This window comes from Aythya fuligula, chromosome 5 (genome assembly GCF_009819795.1).
Source record: "Aythya fuligula isolate bAytFul2 chromosome 5, bAytFul2.pri, whole genome shotgun sequence".
Lineage (NCBI taxonomy): Eukaryota > Metazoa > Chordata > Aves > Anseriformes > Anatidae > Aythya > Aythya fuligula.
Genome location: NC_045563.1, coordinates 54,432,232 through 54,451,675, shown reverse-complemented (window position 1 = coordinate 54,451,675; position 19,444 = coordinate 54,432,232). Strand labels below are relative to the sequence as shown.

The 19,444-nt window shown below is 49.1% G+C and overlaps 1 protein-coding gene across 1 annotated transcript; it reads left to right on the top strand.

Annotated features, from left to right (window-relative positions):
* Window positions 1–3,498: 3,498 nt before the first annotated feature.
* DBX1 (developing brain homeobox 1) lies at window positions 3,499–6,316 on the top strand. Its single transcript, XM_032187630.1, has 4 exons — window positions 3,499–3,847; window positions 4,156–4,257; window positions 5,405–5,607; window positions 5,939–6,316. Exons 1-4 carry the CDS (start codon window positions 3,499–3,501, stop codon window positions 6,314–6,316), a joined length of 1,032 nt encoding a protein of 343 aa, XP_032043521.1.
* Window positions 6,317–19,444: the final 13,128 nt, after the last annotated feature.

Sequence of the window (19,444 nt, the reverse complement as noted above, 5' to 3'; positions counted from 1 at the left end):
AAGGACGCAAATTAAACAGGCTTGGAAGGAGTTCGTAAAGCGCAAGCAAGACACAGAGACTAAACTAAAGTTAATTACTTCTGACACGATCGGATCATCTGGTTGCATTTCAGGCCGCGTGCACTCTAGGCTGGCCAGGATGAATGGCGAGGGAAAAGAAAGTAACTCTCCCCTCCAGGTCCCTTTGCCAAGTCTGGGCTGCGCGCTCTGCCCAAGATCCCTCTTTCTTTGCGCAGAGAGAGAGGGGGGGAGAGGAGAGAGAAACACAGTTAACCACCTGTCAGGGCTGAGGACACAATAAGGCAGCCCCCAAAAGAGCTTTTCATGCATGCGTAATATATTTGTTCAGCTATTCACTTAATGAAGCTGATAAATGTGATGCGAAACAATAGTCAAGTTAATCTATTTAGTAAAATGTTTTGAGACTCTCAGGCGATGTTAAGGAGGGTAGTGTGTTCGGGGACATTTTCATTTCAATACGCTCATCTCTCCCCTCTTAGGGGGGTTCAAGCAACCTATGTGAATATAATTTCTTATAAATGTGTCTTTAATGGGTTTAATTCACCCTTGCCAGCTGTTTTTTTAGCTATTTTGTAAGAGCAAAACAAACGTGCCAGGCTTGGAAAGCTAGTTAAAATTAGTTTCGGTCACCGGGGCCAAGCTATATTTCCTGCAAACCATCTGCTTGATTGGCACAATAGAAGGATTTTCAAGAAAAGGGGAGGTGTGCGTGTGGGGGGGGTGGGGGGGCTCTAGAAAAGCCCTGAGCGATCCACCGGCCGCCCTTCCCCTTCTCGGAGCTGAACCCCGAAGGAGCAGCCCCGGGGCGGCTCCGGAGCGCCGCGGCCCCGGCTCGGGCACGGCTCGGGGCCGGGCTGCGCCCCTCGGGCTCGGGGGTCCCGGGGCCGAGCCGGGCCGGGCCGGGCCAGAGCTACCGGGCCCGGGGCGAGCCTTGGGGCCGGCGGGCTGGAAGCGGCGGCTCCCCCGATTTCATGCGGATTACCGGCCGGCGATGGGACACACGCAGGCTGCGAGCCCTGCCCCCTCCCCGCCGCCCGCGTTTGTCTTTTCTTAGCCTAAGTGGGGGCGACAAAGAAAGGGAGTGACTTTTAAGAAATAAATTTGAAGATAACGACATTAAAATGAATGGCAGGAAGCACAAAACCGCATGAGCATAGGTCAAACGGCATTAGTCACAGGTTTTATCCTGGGACATTAGAATGCCCTTCTCTTAAGCGATCGCCGCCTTTGAAAAGAAACTTCCAAAGGCGATCGCTTAAAATAAGATCCTTTCGTCTGATTTCTTGGTTTCTTATGGTCTATCTTCCCTTTCAATAGATGTCTAGTCCCTTTCGCCTTGGTGCTTAAGGAATTCTTTACGAGCGTGCTCGGACGCACCGCAAGGAACCGGGTCCACGCGTGCCCCAGCATGCGCTTGACCCAACCTTGCCGAAAATGTCAGCTCCCCCCCAACCCTTTTTTTTTTTTTTTTTTTTTTTTTTTTTTTTTTGAGGCCGGCCAAATTAGCAGCAGTCGGTCCCTAGCGCGGCCAAGTGCCCCCGAGCGCACGGGCACGGGCAGCGCTGCGCCACCGCCGAGGCACGGGGCGAGGACCGCAGAAGCCGGGGCTCTACGGAGACCCCCCGGGGGCTGCTGCTGCTCCTGGGGGTGGCGGTGGGACAGCCCCCGGGCTGCTCTTCCCCCCTGCTTCGCAAGCCCCGGGGGCTCCAAGGGGGGCTAGAGCCGCAGCGGGACGGGGGGTGGCCCCCGAGCATCCCCCCCGTCCTGTCCTTTTTGCTTTACCTGCTAAGCGTGGAGACGAGCGCGGCCGGGGAGGGGGGCACACGCTCCGGCCAAGTTTTATTTCAAAGCGATGCTTTCGGAGAGCCGGTCCCCTGCCGCAGATGCTCGTCTGCTTGGAGGGCAGCCTGCGGCACCGGCAGCATCCCCGGCGGAGGCTTCGGGGGCCGGTTCCACCCTCCCTAGTAAATAACTTTTTGATTTGGATCAGGGGAGAGGTTTAACAGACTCTCTTTCTTCCTTAATGTGATATAAATCGCAGATGCACTTTTATTGAATGGTTAAAGCATCGACATGGAGATAATCAACACAAAACGGCCGGACAAAAACCATCGAGAGAAATAAAGCTGGTTAATAAGATTTTTGAGAAAGCTTTGTGTTAAAAAGTAAAAAGGGAAAACAGCTGAAGGTGACAGTTAGTTCATGGTTAATAGGATCAAGGCTGCATGGTTGAGCTGCACACTTCTGCTTGCAAAGGTTCAGCCGCACCAAAGGGCTGAATGGGGTGCTTTTAAAACATAGGGCGTTTAACACATCTGTTATATTCCGCAGCGGAGAAGTCAGGTAAAACCGCTCTCAATAGCCGCTTTCATCGCCCAAAGGCCACGAAGCACACCCGCGCCGTGCCGTGCCGTGCCCTGCAGCACCGGGCGATGCGCACACGCCCGCCCTGCCCTGCCCCAAAGCCGCGCTCGCTGCTGCGCCGCCGCTCGGACCCCACAGCCGGGGGGGTGTCGGGGGCTCAGCCCAGCGCCCCCAAATCCACGGCACCGCCTTCTTTTCCCCGGCAGAGGGGAAGCTCTTCCTCCCCCGCCGCTAAGTTATCAGCTCGAGGTGAAGCTTCCCCCCCGAGCGGGAGCAGCCCCTACAAAACCGCCTCGCTCTTTCCCATTCCCAGAATCGAGTCACCCCCCTCGGTGGGCGGCTGCGAGCCCCTTCCCCGGCTCGGGGACACCCGGCCGAGGGCTGCCCCCATCCCCAGAGCACCCCACAAGCCCTGGGTCCCGCTGCGGGACGGGCTCCAGCCCCGGCTCCGCTCTCGGCACGTTTCTCCCCCTCTCCGCAGCCCCATTCGGCGCTTTCCCGGTCGTATTTTCCGTGCCCCCAAAGCCGGTGCTTTCCTGACAGCCCGTAGCCAAGTTTAGATGAATATTTATTGATTTATTTCCTAACCTCAGCGGGGGAGCGGCAAATAAATTTAGTGCTTTCTTTAAATAATTCCCTTTCTACGAGGCAAGATGTCATTCGAAACTTTTAAATAGGCATTTAATTAGCCTGTGTGTGTTGCCTCGGAACAAAACCCTGCTGGGAGCCTTTGGAGCGACGTCTTCCAAAGAGGCGGTCAATATGCAAAATTGATGACTACACTTTCTTTGTGGCTCGGCCATTGTGCGCGGGGTGCTTATGAAGTCTAATCCAATCATAAATTGCGGCCCCGGACCAATGGGGAGCCCCGGGGCGGCCGGTGAATGAAGCTCCGGAGGAGAACTTTGTTGAACCCCATTGTTGGGGCTGTCACCGCTCAAAGAGCCCGAGCGGGGCTGACCACTATAAAACCCCGCATCCAGGAGGAAGGGCACAGAGAACCCTGCCCGACTCGCCAGCGGGATCTTGGCGAGAGGGCACGCAGACAGACAGGCGGACAGACAGACAGGCAGGCAGGCAGGCGGCCGGGAGGGCGGGCGGCCGGCCCCGGCGATGATGTTCCCCAGCCTCATCGCCCCTCCGGCCGTGTACCCCAGCCTGCTGCGGCCCACGCCCACCCTCACCTTGCCGCAGTCGCTGCAATCCGCTTTCTCCGGCCACTCCGGATTCCTGGTGGAGGACCTGATCCGGATCGGCCGGCCAGCCGCCTTTCCGCCGCGGAGCGCCCCGGCGCCCAGCATGTCCCCCCCGGCCGCCCGCACGGACACGGCCACGCCGGAGCTCGGCAGCCCGGCCGGCTCCAGGAGGGGCTGCCCGCCCCCGGCCTCCGCCTCCCCCGCCGGGGACTCCACTTTCCTCAAGTTTGGGGTCAACGCCATCCTGGCCTCCGCCCCCCGCGCCGGTAAGCGGGGGTGGGGGCGGCGAGGGGAGGGGAGGGGGAGAGGGACGGGAGGGAGCGGGTTTCGGGGCGAGGAGGAGGAGGAGGAGGGAGGAAGGCGGGGAGGGAGGGAGGGAGGCAGGGACCCTCCGGGGTCCGGCTCCGCAGCCTCGGCGCCGGGACGGGGGCAGCGGAGCCCCGAGCTCGCCATGCCCTGCCCTGCCCTGCTCCCCTCCCTCCCTGCAGCCCCCCAAGCCCCCGTCCCAGCCTCCCTTCCCCTTTTTCCCCCGGCCGCAGGACCCCCCCGCAGCCTAACCCTCTTTTTCTCCTAGAGTCCTCCCCGGCGGTGCTGCAGAGCGGCCCCCCCAAGGCGTTCTCCTTCCCGTACTTTGACGGCTCCTTCCAGCCCTTCATCAGATCCTCCTACTTCCCAGGTAGCCCCCCCCCAGCCCCAGCCCCAGCCCCGGCCCCCTTCCCTTCTTTCAGCACCACGGCCGCAGCGGCCAGCTCCCGCGTGCCCGCGCCAGGCGCGCCCCCGACGCACCTGCGGCGCGCCCCCGACGCGGGGACACGGGGGGGACACGGAGGGGGGACACGGGGGGGGGACAGCACGGTCCTGCCCGCAGCGCCCCGGCCCGATGCGGGGAGAGCAGCTCGCCATAATCCCCCCAAATCTAATTACCCCAACAAGCCATTAATGTGAAGGGAAAACAGGGCAAGGGGGGAGAGGAAAAAATACCCCGAGCTCCTCCATTCATCCTCCGGATAATGGAATTTGCTCCCTTTCTCCGGCGGGTGAATAGCCTAACAAAAACAACTTGAGCTTTATAAATAGCTTTTCATGTCCATTTAATGAAAATGATTTGGGGAAAGAGACGATTGTGCCATCAGTATTCTCCCGAGGAGCCTGGCATGCCGTTGTGTTTAGTTTGAAAGTGTAAATCTCTTTTGTCCCAATAATATATGGCATTAGCTGCTTGTCCTCAGTCTTTTTCTGTTAGTTCATTACTACACAATTACCATTCACGCTTCATTAGCATCTCTGTCTCTCTTGGGGAGGTTCTCCCCCCCCCCCCCTTTTTTTTTTTTTAAGGCAAAACTCTGCCCTTTTTATCATACCAATGCCATTGGGAGCCAGGCAATGTGCTAATTAGCTGACACTTTTCATGTCTTCGGGTTGAATTCTCCAACTTGGGGGAGGGAGGGAAGGAGGGGGGAGAAGAGATTAATATAAGAAGCCGAACACCGATTGATCAGAACTGCGTCTGAAGAGGGCTGGTTTTGTTCGAGCCAGAAAAGTCCTCATTTTCATCTCAAGCATAAAAAGTGCCTGAAATGATAAAAGCTTTTTTTTAAAAAAGAACAACAAGTGCTTCTGAGCGAGGTTTATTCTTACACCTCCGTCTCAGGGACCACTCGGACCCCCAGCAGGGCAGGCCACCACTGTCACATCTCACGCGTTTGAGCCCATGGCTCTAATCCCAGTTCCTGGGGGTTTATTTGGGCAGAAAGCTCCTTTTGGGGCCCCAGCTGGCCCGGCCAGCGGGGTGCCCTCTGCTCAGCCTCCTCACTCTCCCACAGCCGCCTCGGCCGTCGTGCCCATCCCCGGCACCTTCTCGTGGCCCCTGGCCGCCCGCGGCAAGCCCCGCCGTGGCATGCTGCGCCGCGCCGTCTTCTCCGACGTGCAGCGCAAGGCATTGGAGAAGATGTTCCAGAAGCAGAAGTACATCAGCAAGCCCGACAGGAAGAAGCTGGCGGCCAAGCTGGGCCTCAAGGACTCGCAGGTGAGTGGGTTGATGGTGGGAAATTGGGGTGAAAAGAGCCAGGGCTGGGTCGAGAGCAGAAGAGGGGAAGGAGGGATGGGAGAGGGGAGAGCTGCCCATAGCTGGAGCGAACTGCGGGGCCGTGAGTGTTGGCCAGAGCCACAGGAGCAGCACGATTCCCAGCTGGGGTGGATCACAGCCCTACTGTCCCTCTACCACCCAGAGGCTGGGATCAGGCTGTACAATCCCATTAGCTCTGGCACAGACACAACCAACGCAGGTGTGCAGCCAGCAGGGCCTCGCTGGTCCCTGCTTTACTGAACGGTTTTTGTCTGGCTTCCCTCCCGCCCAGGTGAAGATCTGGTTCCAGAACAGGAGAATGAAGTGGAGGAACTCCAAGGAAAGAGAGCTCCTCTCTTCCGGCGGCTGCAGAGAGCAAACCCTCCCCACCAAGTTCAACCCTCACCCGGACCTCAGCGACGTCGGCAAGAAGTGCACAGGAGAGGAGGAGGAGGAAGAGGAAGCTCCCACCGCGTGCCCACCCAGCCCCCGGCACCCCTTGAGCTACCACCAGTCCCCAGAGCACCTGCACTTGCGGGACAGACTGGACTCCCAGCTGCCTCCTTCCCCATCTCACTCCAGCAGCCCCAGCAAACCTTCAGACTTCTCAGACTCAGAGGAAGAGGACGATGAGGGGGAAGAGGAAGAGGAGGAGATCACGGTCTCTTAGGTCACCTGCCCGCCCCTACCATCGCACGGGGACATTGCAAAGATGTAAATAACAGAGTGCTATAAATTGAAGAGGCCACGTCCCACCCGCATGTCCACTTCTCCAGGGCAGGCTCTTTACCACACAGACGCAAGCCTCCCTGCTCAGAGGTATTCCTTATTTTGGGTCCACATGAAGGCTCTTGTACTCATACCATCAGCCAGCCTTCTCACAACCCCGTCTCCACGCTTCCCAACCAGCACGCCTTCAGCTGGCTGTGCTCCCCTGAAAGCAAGCACCAGGCAGCTCCTTCCCTTACAGCAGGGAAGCGAACTCATCCTACTGCAGGGAATGTTTTTTCCAGTCCGAACACCATCATCAACAACAACTATAGACACTGTGGCCATTTTTACCACTTTTCCAGTGCATTTCCAGCAGCTACTAAAACTCGGAAACCTGAAGACCGTCTGACCCCGCAGCTTGCTCCTCCCAAGGTCAGTAACATGAACGAGGTACAGCCCAGCACCGCCTGCCCCCTTGCTCACCCCAAGCAGCACATCACCTGCACAACAAGCCCCTGGACATCACCGCTGCAGATTTAAGGTGTAAGGTAACAGCATGCCTTGTGCAATGGGGACCTCCGGTGTTTATCCATTTCCCCTTCTAATTGTGCATCGTTCTTCCCTACCAAGCACTGTAACTCCCTTTTCCGCCCACAGACCCCTGCTTGTTTTCCACTTTGCCTCTGCTGTTTGTGATGTGGACAGAGGAAAGTGGATGTGCCTCTTTGATTTTGACTGAACTTTGCTGTCTTTGCACAGCTTATATGAACTGTACGCTATTTTGTACACTTACTCTGTATGGATGTTTTATACCAAGGTTATTGTGAATGAATATAACAATGGCTCAACAAGGTTTCCCTTTTTCTTTTTTTTAATTAAATGACAGCTAAACTACACACAAAAGCAGCTGTTTAATTGTGTAACTTATAAAGAAACGCCTTTATTTTGTATTTTACTGTGTACAGACTTTAAATATGTGTATATATAATAAAGCAAATGTTTGTCAAATAAAGTAGCCTTCTGAGCTTGGTCATTCAGCACTACTTGGTTCCTGTTTGCAAGCTACTGTAGGTTGTGTCTGGGGCCAAATAGAGATAAAAAATAAAACCACCCGTTATCAACACTACAGTAATTCTGTGAAGCAAGGTAGCCAGAAACAAAACCATTTTCTAAGGAAAGAAAATAATTCTGGTAAGATAAAGCTAAAAGAAACGGAACAAGCCTGATCCTTCTTTGCTTAGTTTTTATCAGGCACCAAAGTAAGATCCACACCATCTGTTGAATCTACAGAAGCTCCACTACATGGGATATTCATATTAAGTATGTGCAGAAATGGCACAGGAACAGTTTCAGTGATCAAATGGGTCAGTAAGAAGGTGTTCACCTTTACAGAAGAACTTCTCATTTGGAGAGGTTTTACATCTCTAAAAAGATAACTTATCACATATTGCAGTATGAATTGGGACACTTGAACCAAGATGAATCCTGCTCTTCCCAAGACCTGTACTCTTTAACCTCGACAACAGATTTTTTTCTTAATCCTTTCAGAAATAAGAACTTGCTTTTCTAGTAACTTCTAGAAGAGGGAGATCACAGCCTAAGTATGTTATGCCACAATATATGCTTGAAAAACATTCGTCCATTCTGCCACACGCAGAGGGACAGGAACACGCCACCTCTGTTAAGAAAAGCTTTCCAAGTTTATCAGAGCACTCCTCCCCCCCGAACACCAACATCGCAAGTGCAGGAGGACTTTGTCTCTTTGACTGAAAGGAAGCAAGCGCTTCCAAGATGGGAAACAAAACAAAAGCATCTCCCACCCTTGCTTCTGACTTGACATAGGTTGTACAACTGCCAGTCCCTGCTCTTCCTACTGGGACAGCACTCGCTTAGCAAAACAAGCCCACCAATATAAACATGTCTGTAACCATTTCTATTTCTTCTTTTTCTATGATTTTTTCACTACATTTTATTGGATGTATCAGTCACTTTTAGAAAACAAAAACCAGCCATGCAAAGCCTTTGAAACCCCAGTCCTCATATCCACAACACAAACCTTTTCATCCATGAGACAAAAAGAGAAGATGACACAGTATTCTCCAAGACCAAGAGCTCATAAATAGGGTTAAAAAACAAAAACAACAAAAAAAAAACCTCATATTTAGACACAAGAAGACAATTTATCATAGTTCTTGACTAATAAATGCAGTACTTTGCTTTTCACAGAGGTCTACAGAACAGCCTTCTTTGATACACGAGATGGTGTTGCTGCGTGGTTCCATGGGTCCCAGCCCATAAGCTACAGGCAGGAGTCTGCAGTACCTGATTATTTCCATTAAGCATCACTCTTGCCTCAGCAGGCAATAGACCTTAAGAAGCCAGAAGTCACATCCAAGAGTGACTTGCTTTTTTGATGTAATATTAAAAGCCTGAGAGTAACAACAATCAAGAAATACTGCTTGGCCCTGGTAAACATCAGCTCAAGTTTCCTTCACCCTTCCCACAGCTCCTTGATGTGGGCAGGCCACATTCACATCTGGTGTGACCCAGGAGAAATCAAGGAGCAAGACAACATAGGCAGAATGAGGGATTGAGCACAACTGTATTTATTTAGAGAAAATTGATAACAGACTAAAGAAAAGAAAAGTCCTTCCAAGCAAGCCTCACTCACTGTCGAAGTACTCATGATGGGACCATGCATTCAGGCTGGGAGCACAGCAGTATTACTTAGAGGAGCCCAATGAGAAAGGAAGCAGTATGATGCTACACACAACAGGGGGAAAAAAAAAAATAAAAAAATCTACCTCCACGGACTTGCTATTGAAAAAAGGTGTTGCTAAACAAACTCGTAGCCTTAAATGTAGGTCAAGCATTCATTACAATGCAAAGCTAATACATAACACCCTAGGTATTTTTAGTTACTAACACACACCACAGAAAAATATGTTTTCCTTGCATGCAGGTAGCTGAGTTCTGCTGCAACAAAGCTTTCATCACACAGGCCACTTAATTAGGAATACAACAACCCAAATGCATGCAATATAACAAAGGCATGCAATGTCTCCAGCTACTCCCCAATCAGGTAATTGGGCACACCAGGCCAGGACACTCACTTCAAGTGCCTTCTACCCCTCTAACACCTTGCAGCCATGAGCAATTGATAACATACAACAGACCACTATGAAGAAAACAGATAAAGCAAGTGCAGAGTTTATCCCACAGAACATAAAGGAAGAAAATCAAACAAGTATTTTTAAGCTTATCCAAAAAAGCAGCATCTCCCAACCACATCTAAAAGGTCCCACAGACACGTGTTAAACAGCAGCTAGCACAATCTACTTCATGTTCATTCCGGTAAAACAGTTCTTGTGTGCATTATCAACAACGGGTACCCTGGACTATGCATTGTTATCTGGATATCAGCTCTGTAAGCAATAAAGAACCCCACTACAGTTATTTATAACCCCCGTTTTTACCAGTCCACTAAGCATAAAGCCATAATTGAGTCATCTATTAAAAAAAAAACATGTAAGTAAAAAACACATTTAAAAAACAAGTCATAAAATAATCTAAAACCAACAGGTACCATCATGCATACCATAATATAGAAGAAAAGAGCACATTCAAAGATCTGAGCAGATACCACTTATCCATAATCCCTTTCGACTCACTGTTCAACAAGCTACTAGTCATCTTACACCCTCTGGTCTTTATAGTTCATCTGTGCTAGGACCATCATGACCAAAAATAATTATACCGCTTTTTCCAACATAACATCATTAAATCTTATCCTGCTAGACCAACATCCTTACTAAAGGAAAAGTTTACTAGAATTGCTATTTAACAAGGAAAATCTCACACGTACAATATGAAACTTAAGAATCTTACTAACTTTTATTCCAACAAAGTTCTTTTTTCTTTGCAGTGAAAAGACTACCATATGACCACCAAACACAACCATTTGAGATTCACAGAAACCTTAATATCAAGGTATAAAGCTGGTGCTTACTCACCATCTGCAGCTTGTAGGAATGCAGACCCCTCTCAAAGGTTCCCATTTCGTGTTCCTCTTTGCTGAGGGTTTCCTTCCTGACCCAGAGTTCACAGCTACTATGGGATGACTCATGCAGGACAGCTGCACCAAGGGAAGGCTGCAGAAGTAGCTAGACTTTCCTATGCCTCCTGTTAAGGACAGAAACTGAGTCATTGACCTCAAATGTGGAGAGATTCCAGTTGATTTAGAAGGAGCTGCTGACACCTGGGCTTGCTCCTGGTGTGCATCACACAGGCAGCTCAGCTTGGGCCTATTTCTAAGAGTAAAAGGTTTCATCGTTCACTATCAACAGAGAGAATGTCAGAGGCCACCTCCCCACGTTCCCCCAAGCCAGTTTATCTTTCTGTGGTTAGTACAAAACTGCTGGTCAGGGATCTTTCTGTTTGTTTGTTTTAATACAACTCTATGCTTTTGAAAAGGAGGGAATGTGGCAGGAATTCCTCCTTGCTTTCATGGAGGTGGAATAATTTCCATGTTGAATGGTGGCACCAGATGTTTTTGAAACCTCAGCTCTGGAACAAAATAAGGTTGATGCCCCAGCACCAGGGCATCACACAGGGTAGCCCCACGTTGCACTGTGCCTGTTCTTCTATGTGTCCATGAAAGAACACATCTGTACAAATAGAAATCAACTAGTAAGCCATAGCTGTTAACATCATACACAGTAAAACATATTTATCCTATCTTTATGAAACACTGTCCTTCCTAACAACAGTAAGCAAGAAATTCTTGCCAGTCATCCTGCATTGGCAACGCTGCAGCTAAGATGGGGGGAAAAAACAACCAACCAAACAAAAATAACTTTAAATTGCCTCCTTTGATGAGCACCTCTCCTCCAGGAAAGATTTAAGATTATGATCTTAAAGGCAAAGAGGCCAGGACACACGGCCTTGGTTTCCAGCAGCTACCAGAGCAGTCTGAGGCCTGCTCAAAAAGTGAAAGGCAGAGCTGCCAGCACTCACCCTGGCCTGAAGGAAAGAAGGCTCCTCTGGGGAGACATGAGTTTAGGTCCCCAAAACACTGACTGCCTTCAAGAAATCTGTGCTCAGGAAGCTTAAGGTAGCATTTGACATGGCAGCTGTGGGCTCTGCCACTGTCAAGAGGAATAAGGCAAGGCCTCACACCTGATTGCGTTTCCTCTTCTCCCCTTGCCAAACGCACATCCCCTGGCAGGTACCTGGGCCCAAAGTGATCATTAAAGAGCAGAAATATGCAGAGAACCGATTTGTCTTACTTGATTTACCCTGATTTCAGAGGATCTAGCACCTGGAACTGCCATGCCAGTGTGTCAGACCCCTAAGGGGCAGAAATACCCAGCTTGGAGGGGAGGAGGTGTAGAAGATCACCCCTTCTGCCAGCCTTTGTTACTAAATCCTTTAATCTAAAGTGCAGGAGCCTTTAATACATCTAAATTCTGCATTTTTATTTATTTATTTATTGGCCATAACTGAACCTGATATAAAAGAATAACATTGTTCAAACTCCCAAAGAGACACCAGCACCGCTGTCCCAACGCAAAGGACATGCACGTAACACCAGTGAAAGCCCGTCACAGCAGCCAGGACCATTGAGGAGCATTTTACTGAACTTGTGTAAGTACCTTGTGTGCTGATTTTACTTAGTTTTACCTCCCTTGCAAAAAATTACCACACGTGAGGTTGTTCTCTGGGAGGACCTCTGTGTCCTAACAGCTGCCTTGCACTGGGTGGTGCTGGTTCACTGCGACCCCCAACTGAAAGGTGCTGAGGTTCAGTCAGATACCCTTCAACTTGCTATTTATTAGCAATGACAGCATGAGAAGAAAACATTTTGAGCAACTTTATATCCCTTTAGGAGAGGGAACCCTGAGGAGTGGCATCAAACAGGCCTTAGAGCCACACACAGCACACTGCTCAGGCCCTGCCTGTAGAGGAGACTGTCCTCTTTTGGCCAGTTGGGTTATTACAGGATTTTTCTTACCAGAAAACAACTCTTTATCATTTCAGCAGGCAGGGGAGAGGTTGTTCTCCTAAGAACAAAAGGCAAGGCCACGCAGGTGGCTTGGCCAGCGGTGCCCAGCAGGGGCTGCCAGCGCTCTCCTCTATGAGGGTGGCTGAGGGGCTGATTTTAGAGGGTGATCTCTTCAGGGCCGCACCGTGCCTGCAGCACTGCTGTGCTGGGCTTGCATGAAAATGTGAGAGAAACAGTCCTGCAGAGACCAAGGTCGGTGCAGGAGGTGCTCCAGGCAGGCAGCAGCAGTTCCCCTGTGGCCTGTGGAGAGACCCGCGGTGGAGCAGGCTGTCCCCCTGCAGCCCATGGGTCCCACATTGATTAAGGAGGTATTGGGGAGGCATTGGGGAGGCAAGGACAATCCCCAGACAAGGACTGTGTATCTCGAAACAAGACACTGGAACTCATGATAAGGAAGCGGCAGACGGACAGAGAAACAAATGTAAGGACTATAAATCTCAAAACTGGACATTGGAATTCATTATAAAGATACAACAAACGGAAGAATTAGCAACAACCAGCTCTTGCAATTAAGAAACATGCCAATTCAGCAGATTCCTGACCAAAGGTGAAAAGTACACTGTGAGGAAGACTCGGGGTCTTCCTCCCAAAGACCCCTGCCCACATCCCAAAGACCCCTGCCCACAATTCTTGGGAGGCTCTACGCAGGCGCAAGGTGCCAAAAGGCTAATTAGCATGAGAAGCGAGGGAAGGCGGGGATAGGTAATGCATATGTATAAGTGCTTGTAGAATATTGATAGAGTGATCCTCCTGAGAGTCATCACACAGCACTTGCAGGGCAAGCAGGTGATCAGGCCCAGTCAGCATGGGTTTATGAAAGGCAGATCCTGCTTGACGAACCTGATCTCCTTCTATGACAAAGTGACGCGCTGGGTGGATGAGGGAAAGGCTGTGGATGTGGTCTACCTTGACTTCAGCAAGGCTTTTGACACCGTCTCCCACAGCATTCTCCTCAAGAAACTGGCTGCGCTTGGCTTGGACTGGCGCACGCTTCGTTGGGTTAGAAACTGGCTGGATAGCCGGGCCCAAAGAGTCGTGGTGAATGGAGCCAAGTCCAGTTGGAGGCCAGTCACTAGTGGCGTCCCCCAGGGCTCGGTGCTGGGGCCGGTCCTCTTTAATATCTTCATCGATGATCTGGACGAGGGCATCGAGTGCACCCTCAGTAAGTTCGCAGATGACACCAAGTTAGGTGCGTGTGTCGATCTGCTTGAGGGTAGGAAAGCTCTGCAGGAGGATCTGGATAGGCTGCACCGATGGGCTGAGGTCAACTGCATGAAGTTCAACAAGGCCAAGTGCCGGGTCCTGCACCTGGGGCGCAATAACCCCAAGCAGAGCTACAGGCTGGGAGAAAAATGGTTGGAGAGCTGCCAGGCAGAGAAGGACCTGGGAGTGATGGTGGATAGTCGGCTGAATATGAGCCAGCAGTGTGCTCAGGTGGCCAAGAAGGCCAACGGCATCCTGGCTTGTATCAGAAACAGTGTGGCCAGCAGGGCTAGGGAGGTGATCGTCCCCCTGTACTCGGCTCTGGTGAGGCCGCACCTCGAGTACTGTGTTCAGTTTTGGGCCCCTCGCTACAAGAAGGACATGGAGGTGCTTGATCGGGTGCAGAGAAGGGCGACGAAGTTGGTGAGGGGCCTGGAGAACAAGTCCTACGAGGAGCGGCTGAGGGAGCTGGGCTTGTTCAGCCTGGAGAAGAGGAGGCTCAGGGGCGACCTTATTGCTCTCTACAGGTACCTCAAGGGAGGCTGTAGCGAGGTGGGGGTTGGTCTGTTCTCCCACGTGCCTGGTGACAGGACGAGGGGGAATGGGCTTAAGTTGCGCCAGGGGAGTTTTAGGTTGGATCTTAGGAAGAACTTCTTCACTGAAAGGGTTGTGAGGCATTGGAACAGGCTGCCCAGGGAAGTGGTGGAGTCACCATCCCTGGAGGTCTTTAAAAGATGTTTAGATGTAGAGCTCAGGGATATGGTTTAGTGGGGACTGCTAGCGTTAGGTCAGAGGTTGGACTCAATGATCTTGAGGTCTCTTCCAACCTAGAAATTCTGTGATTCTGTGATAAATTCAAGACTGCTTTCTGCTTTGGGTATGCACGATAGGTGGAGAGATCCCCCGTGCATCCAGCGCTGCAATAAAGAATATACCACTTAAAGGAATTTCGGCTTCGATCTTTGAATCAACATGGAGCAGATCTCCACGCTGCAGACCCCTGTGGGTGGAGGAGCCCCTGGTGGAGCAGGTGGATGTGGCCTAGAGGAGGCTGCAGCCCATGGAGAGCCCCCGCAGGAGCAGGCCCCGGGCCTGAGCTGCAGTCTGTGGAGAGGAGCCCACGCAGGAGCAGGGGGTGGGGGGAGCTGCTTCCTGTGGGGGACCCGTGCTGGAGCAATTTGCTCCTGGGGGATGGACCCCGTGGGACGGAGCCATGTAGGAGAAGTTCATGAAGGATAGCTTCCCATGGGAGGGACCCCCACACTGGAGCAGGGGAAGAGCGTAAGGAAGAAGGAATGGCAGAGACAAAACATTAGGAACCAACCGCAACCCCCATTCCCCAGCCCCTTGTGCCAGTTGAGGAAAAGAGGTAGGAGAACTGGAAATGATTCTGAACCTGAGAAGAAATCAGGGGTGAGGGGAAAGTGGTTTTAGTTTTGTTTTTATTTCTTAGTCTCCTACTCTGTTATTCACTGGCAATAAATTAATTTTCCCCAAGTCAAGCCTGCTTTGTCCATGATGGTAATTAGTGCCTACTCTCCCTGCAGGGCTGGGCTCTCAACCCACAAACTCTTCTGTCATATTTTCTTGCCCTGTCTTGCTGAGGAGGTGGAGTGTGAGCATGGCTGGCGGGATACACTCAGGCTAACTTATGCATGACTCAGTAGCTCCTTGATGGAGGATGATCTTCCAGTCAGGATTACTACCAGATCTCACTAGAAGCAAGAACCTCCTCCTCCCGTCTACCTGTGGACCCCTTTTTAAGTTAAGGTCTTTCTGAGTTCCTAACTGCCCAACCCCATGTGGGTGAACTTCTTATATGAGCAGGAGGAGGAATTACCCGTGCTTGGCTAGAACATGGTCTCAATCCCTTGGAGCTTCCTCAGCCTCCTTAAAGCTCCAGTGAAGAAACAAATTGAAAGCATCCACATATCTCGGAAAGAGAGGACCATGGATTTTCTGACTGAATAACCAAACTGAGATGTAGATGGAGAAGTACTCGCCTACAGACAGTTCTCTTAAAACTGACAGAGATGGGGATTGTCCTCAGCTGCTGTGCTCTGCTCTAACTGCCCAAAGTCTTTTCCTGCTTGACTGGGGGGGGTGAGGACTGAGGGCTTTATAAGGCCCACAGGCAGCTGCTCCTCTCCTGCCAACGTACTGCAAACATGTTGTGAACAGCAACCTGGTATGGCTCCTCCATAGGAGGGCTCTATGTGGCAGATCATCTGTTTCACTTAAAACTAGAAATCACTGAGGAGAAGGAGGTATCTGCACATCACCAACCCTCAGTTATCACACGTGGCAGAGAGGTTAATGTCAGAATCATCAGCATCAGTAAAAGGGTAAACTGTGCACAAATGCAGAAGAGAGGACGGAAGCCTGTAGGGTACCAGGAGGTACTTCCTCTCCGGTTCTTGAAGTGACTACCAGTGGAAAAGATCAGTGGAAGACAAAGAATATAAGTACATGTCACAGGCTGCAAACTGATCTATTTCTTAAAATGACTCCGGGGAATTTCCCCTTTGACTGCAGAAAGGAAGTCTGGACTGATCCTAAAGCACTGAGAAATTATTATGAGGTGGATCTGGGCAGGATATAAAATAAGAATAAAATGGGATGTTGGAAACAGAAACACCAAGCAATAAAGGTTAAGGAGAAGGTGAGGTAAAGGAAAAAATATGTGAAGTTGAGCGTACGAGACAATGTGCATTGAAACAAACAAAGAACACAGGGAAAGGACACAGGAGGTTGAAAAAGGGAAGAAAGGGAAGAAGTCCTGGGAGAGATGAAGCATCTTGGTGCCAGTCCAGTATTGATTCAAATGTTGTCCAAGATCAGGGCTAGAGTATCTTACAGGGCCAATTCCAAAACATGCAATTCTGTACGTTTACAGAACATGGAAAATCTGCTAGAGCATGTCCAACACTACTCTGCCTCTGGAAAACTGCTGTTAAGGGACAGATGAAACTCCCATTACTGATGAATGGCTTTGAGTTACAGCTTGCGCCCCTGTGCTATTAAAAGGCTAGTGAAGATGCTCGTAACTCAGAAGGAAAAATTACAAGAGAAGGAAAAAATAGATGCAAGAACAAGACAGACTACAAAAGATAATTGCTCCACAAGACTCTATGATTACCAATTAGCACCCAAGAAATTTCCTTTTGATACGACGTAGGTACTTCCTAGCAAACTTCATTCTCTAGGCTTGCCCCAAGTTGCAAAGACAAATCCAAGTATTTGGTAGGAGAATCATACCGCTAAGTGTTCCTGCAAATTTCTACCAGTCCCATTTCTCTCTTATTCATCTGAGAGTAAGCTATAAAGACATAACTAAGGCAGTTGTTGGCTATACAGCAGATAAGCTGCAGTTTTTGATATCAGTTATGGAATGTCTTTAGGTTCTGACAGTCAGTGCTGTGTCCCCATAAGAGAAATCAACACCTTTGTATCATACTTCTTTTTAGTTTGAAAAGTAGGTCAACACAACTATCGAAAAATAGACCTGATGTGTTCAGTGATTTTCAGAAAGAGCTGCTGGGAGTTGTAGATTCAACTGTTTTTGGATTTAAGTAAATCTAATGCACGTCATCAATTCTCAGCAGAATTTCTTCTCTTTCTTTTGATATAGGAGAATCTATTACCAATGTCAGTAGTTCAAGTCTGTAAGTAGAAGACAAGATAACTACAAGAAACTCGCAAGTCTGCAGGAAAAAAAAAAATAATAATAAAAATGCAGTCTGCTGCTGAGAATGATCACCTAGACTTTTAGTGAAGAGGTTTGGGGATTTATGCTTCCTGAAAGGGGAGTACTTCTTCGTTGTTCTCATTAGAGCACAGCATTTAGTTGAAGTAAAGTAGAAAAAGAGATCCTTACATGTTCTTACTGACCAACATGAGCTTATCATGGTGTAATCTGTGTCACTATCGAATGGGTTAAGAGGAAATTGTTATAATGGGTGGGACTGAGCTGCTTAATGCCCTTGAAGATGGGAATGAGAAGTCTCAAAGACCAATGACAGCAAGCACAGACCTTAAGATAGCCTTGTGTGTACAATGGGGCACACGTAGAATACAGCTTGCCCTGGGCAGTGAAGTTGCCCGTTCTGCAAAGCACGCTCGTAGCATGCCCAGCATGCAGGCCGTGCATGGCCTTGTGACCGGCAGGGATTTCTTTTGAAAAGAAGCTGGCACGAGGATCTGTCCGGCCTGCTGGCCACCTATGACTTACTTCGAGCTCTATTGCAGCGACATTCCACGTGGGTAGCCCACAGTCCTGTCTTGAGCAGATCGTGGTGGATTATGCGTGCAAACATTAGCTATAGGAGATAACTGCAATGGTGTTGTACCTCTGCTAAATTTCTCCCCGTACGAGGGTACAGAGTCTTAGGGCTGTTGGCATCTTTTCACACATACTTCTAAGAAGCCAACGAAAACAAGAAGTAAAACCCACAATCTAAGAATGCACAATAGAAAATGTCAATTAAGAAGGGACAAAATGTTCAGGGAAGCCACAAATCTGAATAAATAAGCATCAATTTTATTGAATCATGAATAATTTAAGACTGGTACAATCATCAGCTTTATTCTCCATGACACAAGGGCGGGGAAGGGGGAGAAACAGGGAGGGTGAGAAAGGGGAGGCATGATCTCAAACAGACCATTCACAAATTCCAATCCTAAATGAGAACTGAAAATTAAATAGGGAGAGGAGCAAATGGAAAACATCATAAACGTACACAAAATACTCAGTTCCTAGTTTTTCTCTTTAAAAATGGCTAGAAAAAATTCATCAAAATGCAGCACTTTTAATCAAATATTTACATTTCTATGTTACAATGAAAAATGTACATCTTATAGAACATATTTCATAAACTGTTCCACTGGAAACGACTAGATCAAAACAGCAACCTTCCATTTAATATTGACAAAGAAAGATTTTTTTGCTTTGTTTTTATATTTTTTTTTTCTTGAAAGAAAATTGCCACATTTAGACAAGGTTTCATACACATAATATCGAAGTTAAGCATCAACAATGAAGTATCAGTTTGCTTCTTCCAAAATGTACAAAAAGGCTAGCCAACCCCCTCCCTCCCCTTCCCCAAATAAACCACATCTCATTTATGGCCTGTAGAATTCTTGGCAGGTCTGAAGGAAAGAAAATGGTTTATACTTTCAATTTATAACTCAACATGACTGTTGCATAGAATCTTTTTTTTTTTTTTTTTTCTTCATGATTTTGTTTTCTTTAAAATTACTTTGTAGGGAAAAAAGGCAAAAAGAAAAGAAACATTATTGAAAAAAACGCCTTAAATTATAACAAAGTCACTTAAAGAAAGACTTAATCTATGAAGTCTTGATAAAAACTAAGTGTGCACTACGGGTAACCCTGCTTCCCGAAGTTTCAGAAAAGACACTGAATGTTGTGACGCTTAGCATGACCAGCCCACTCAAAATTGCCTCTCTTCCTGTAATGCAAACTAGTGTCAATAAAAAATAAAAGATAACAGAAATTCCTTCCTGAGCCTAAGCACAGGATTAAAAATGAGGAAAAAAAATACCCCGTTCCCCACAAATAAAACACCATTATAAACATGTCTTACAGCACTCGGTTAAAGGTTAAGTGAGAAGTTTTCTAGGATATTAAGTCCATTTAAAAGCCCTATCCCTGCAACTGGATTTTTGACAGGCACATGCTGTATCTGCATGGATTCAGTTGGAGGATTAGGTACCAAGATTCACAGTAGTAGCAGGTAAAGTCAGTGCTGGGAAGCAGAATTGTCAAGACTACTGGAAAAATTAACCTCTCTTTAAATCAAC

Excerpts from the sequence above, each read along its gene's own strand:
- DBX1 (XM_032187630.1), top strand. The coding sequence starts at position 3,499 with ATGATGTTCCCCAGCCTCATCGCCCCTCCGGCCGTGTACCCCAGCCTG. Across the intron at positions 3,848-4,155 it reads GGCCTCCGCCCCCCGCGCCG|AGTCCTCCCCGGCGGTGCTG; the intron begins GTAAGCGGGGGT and ends TTTTTCTCCTAG. Across the intron at positions 5,608-5,938 it reads TGGGCCTCAAGGACTCGCAG|GTGAAGATCTGGTTCCAGAA; the intron begins GTGAGTGGGTTG and ends CCTCCCGCCCAG.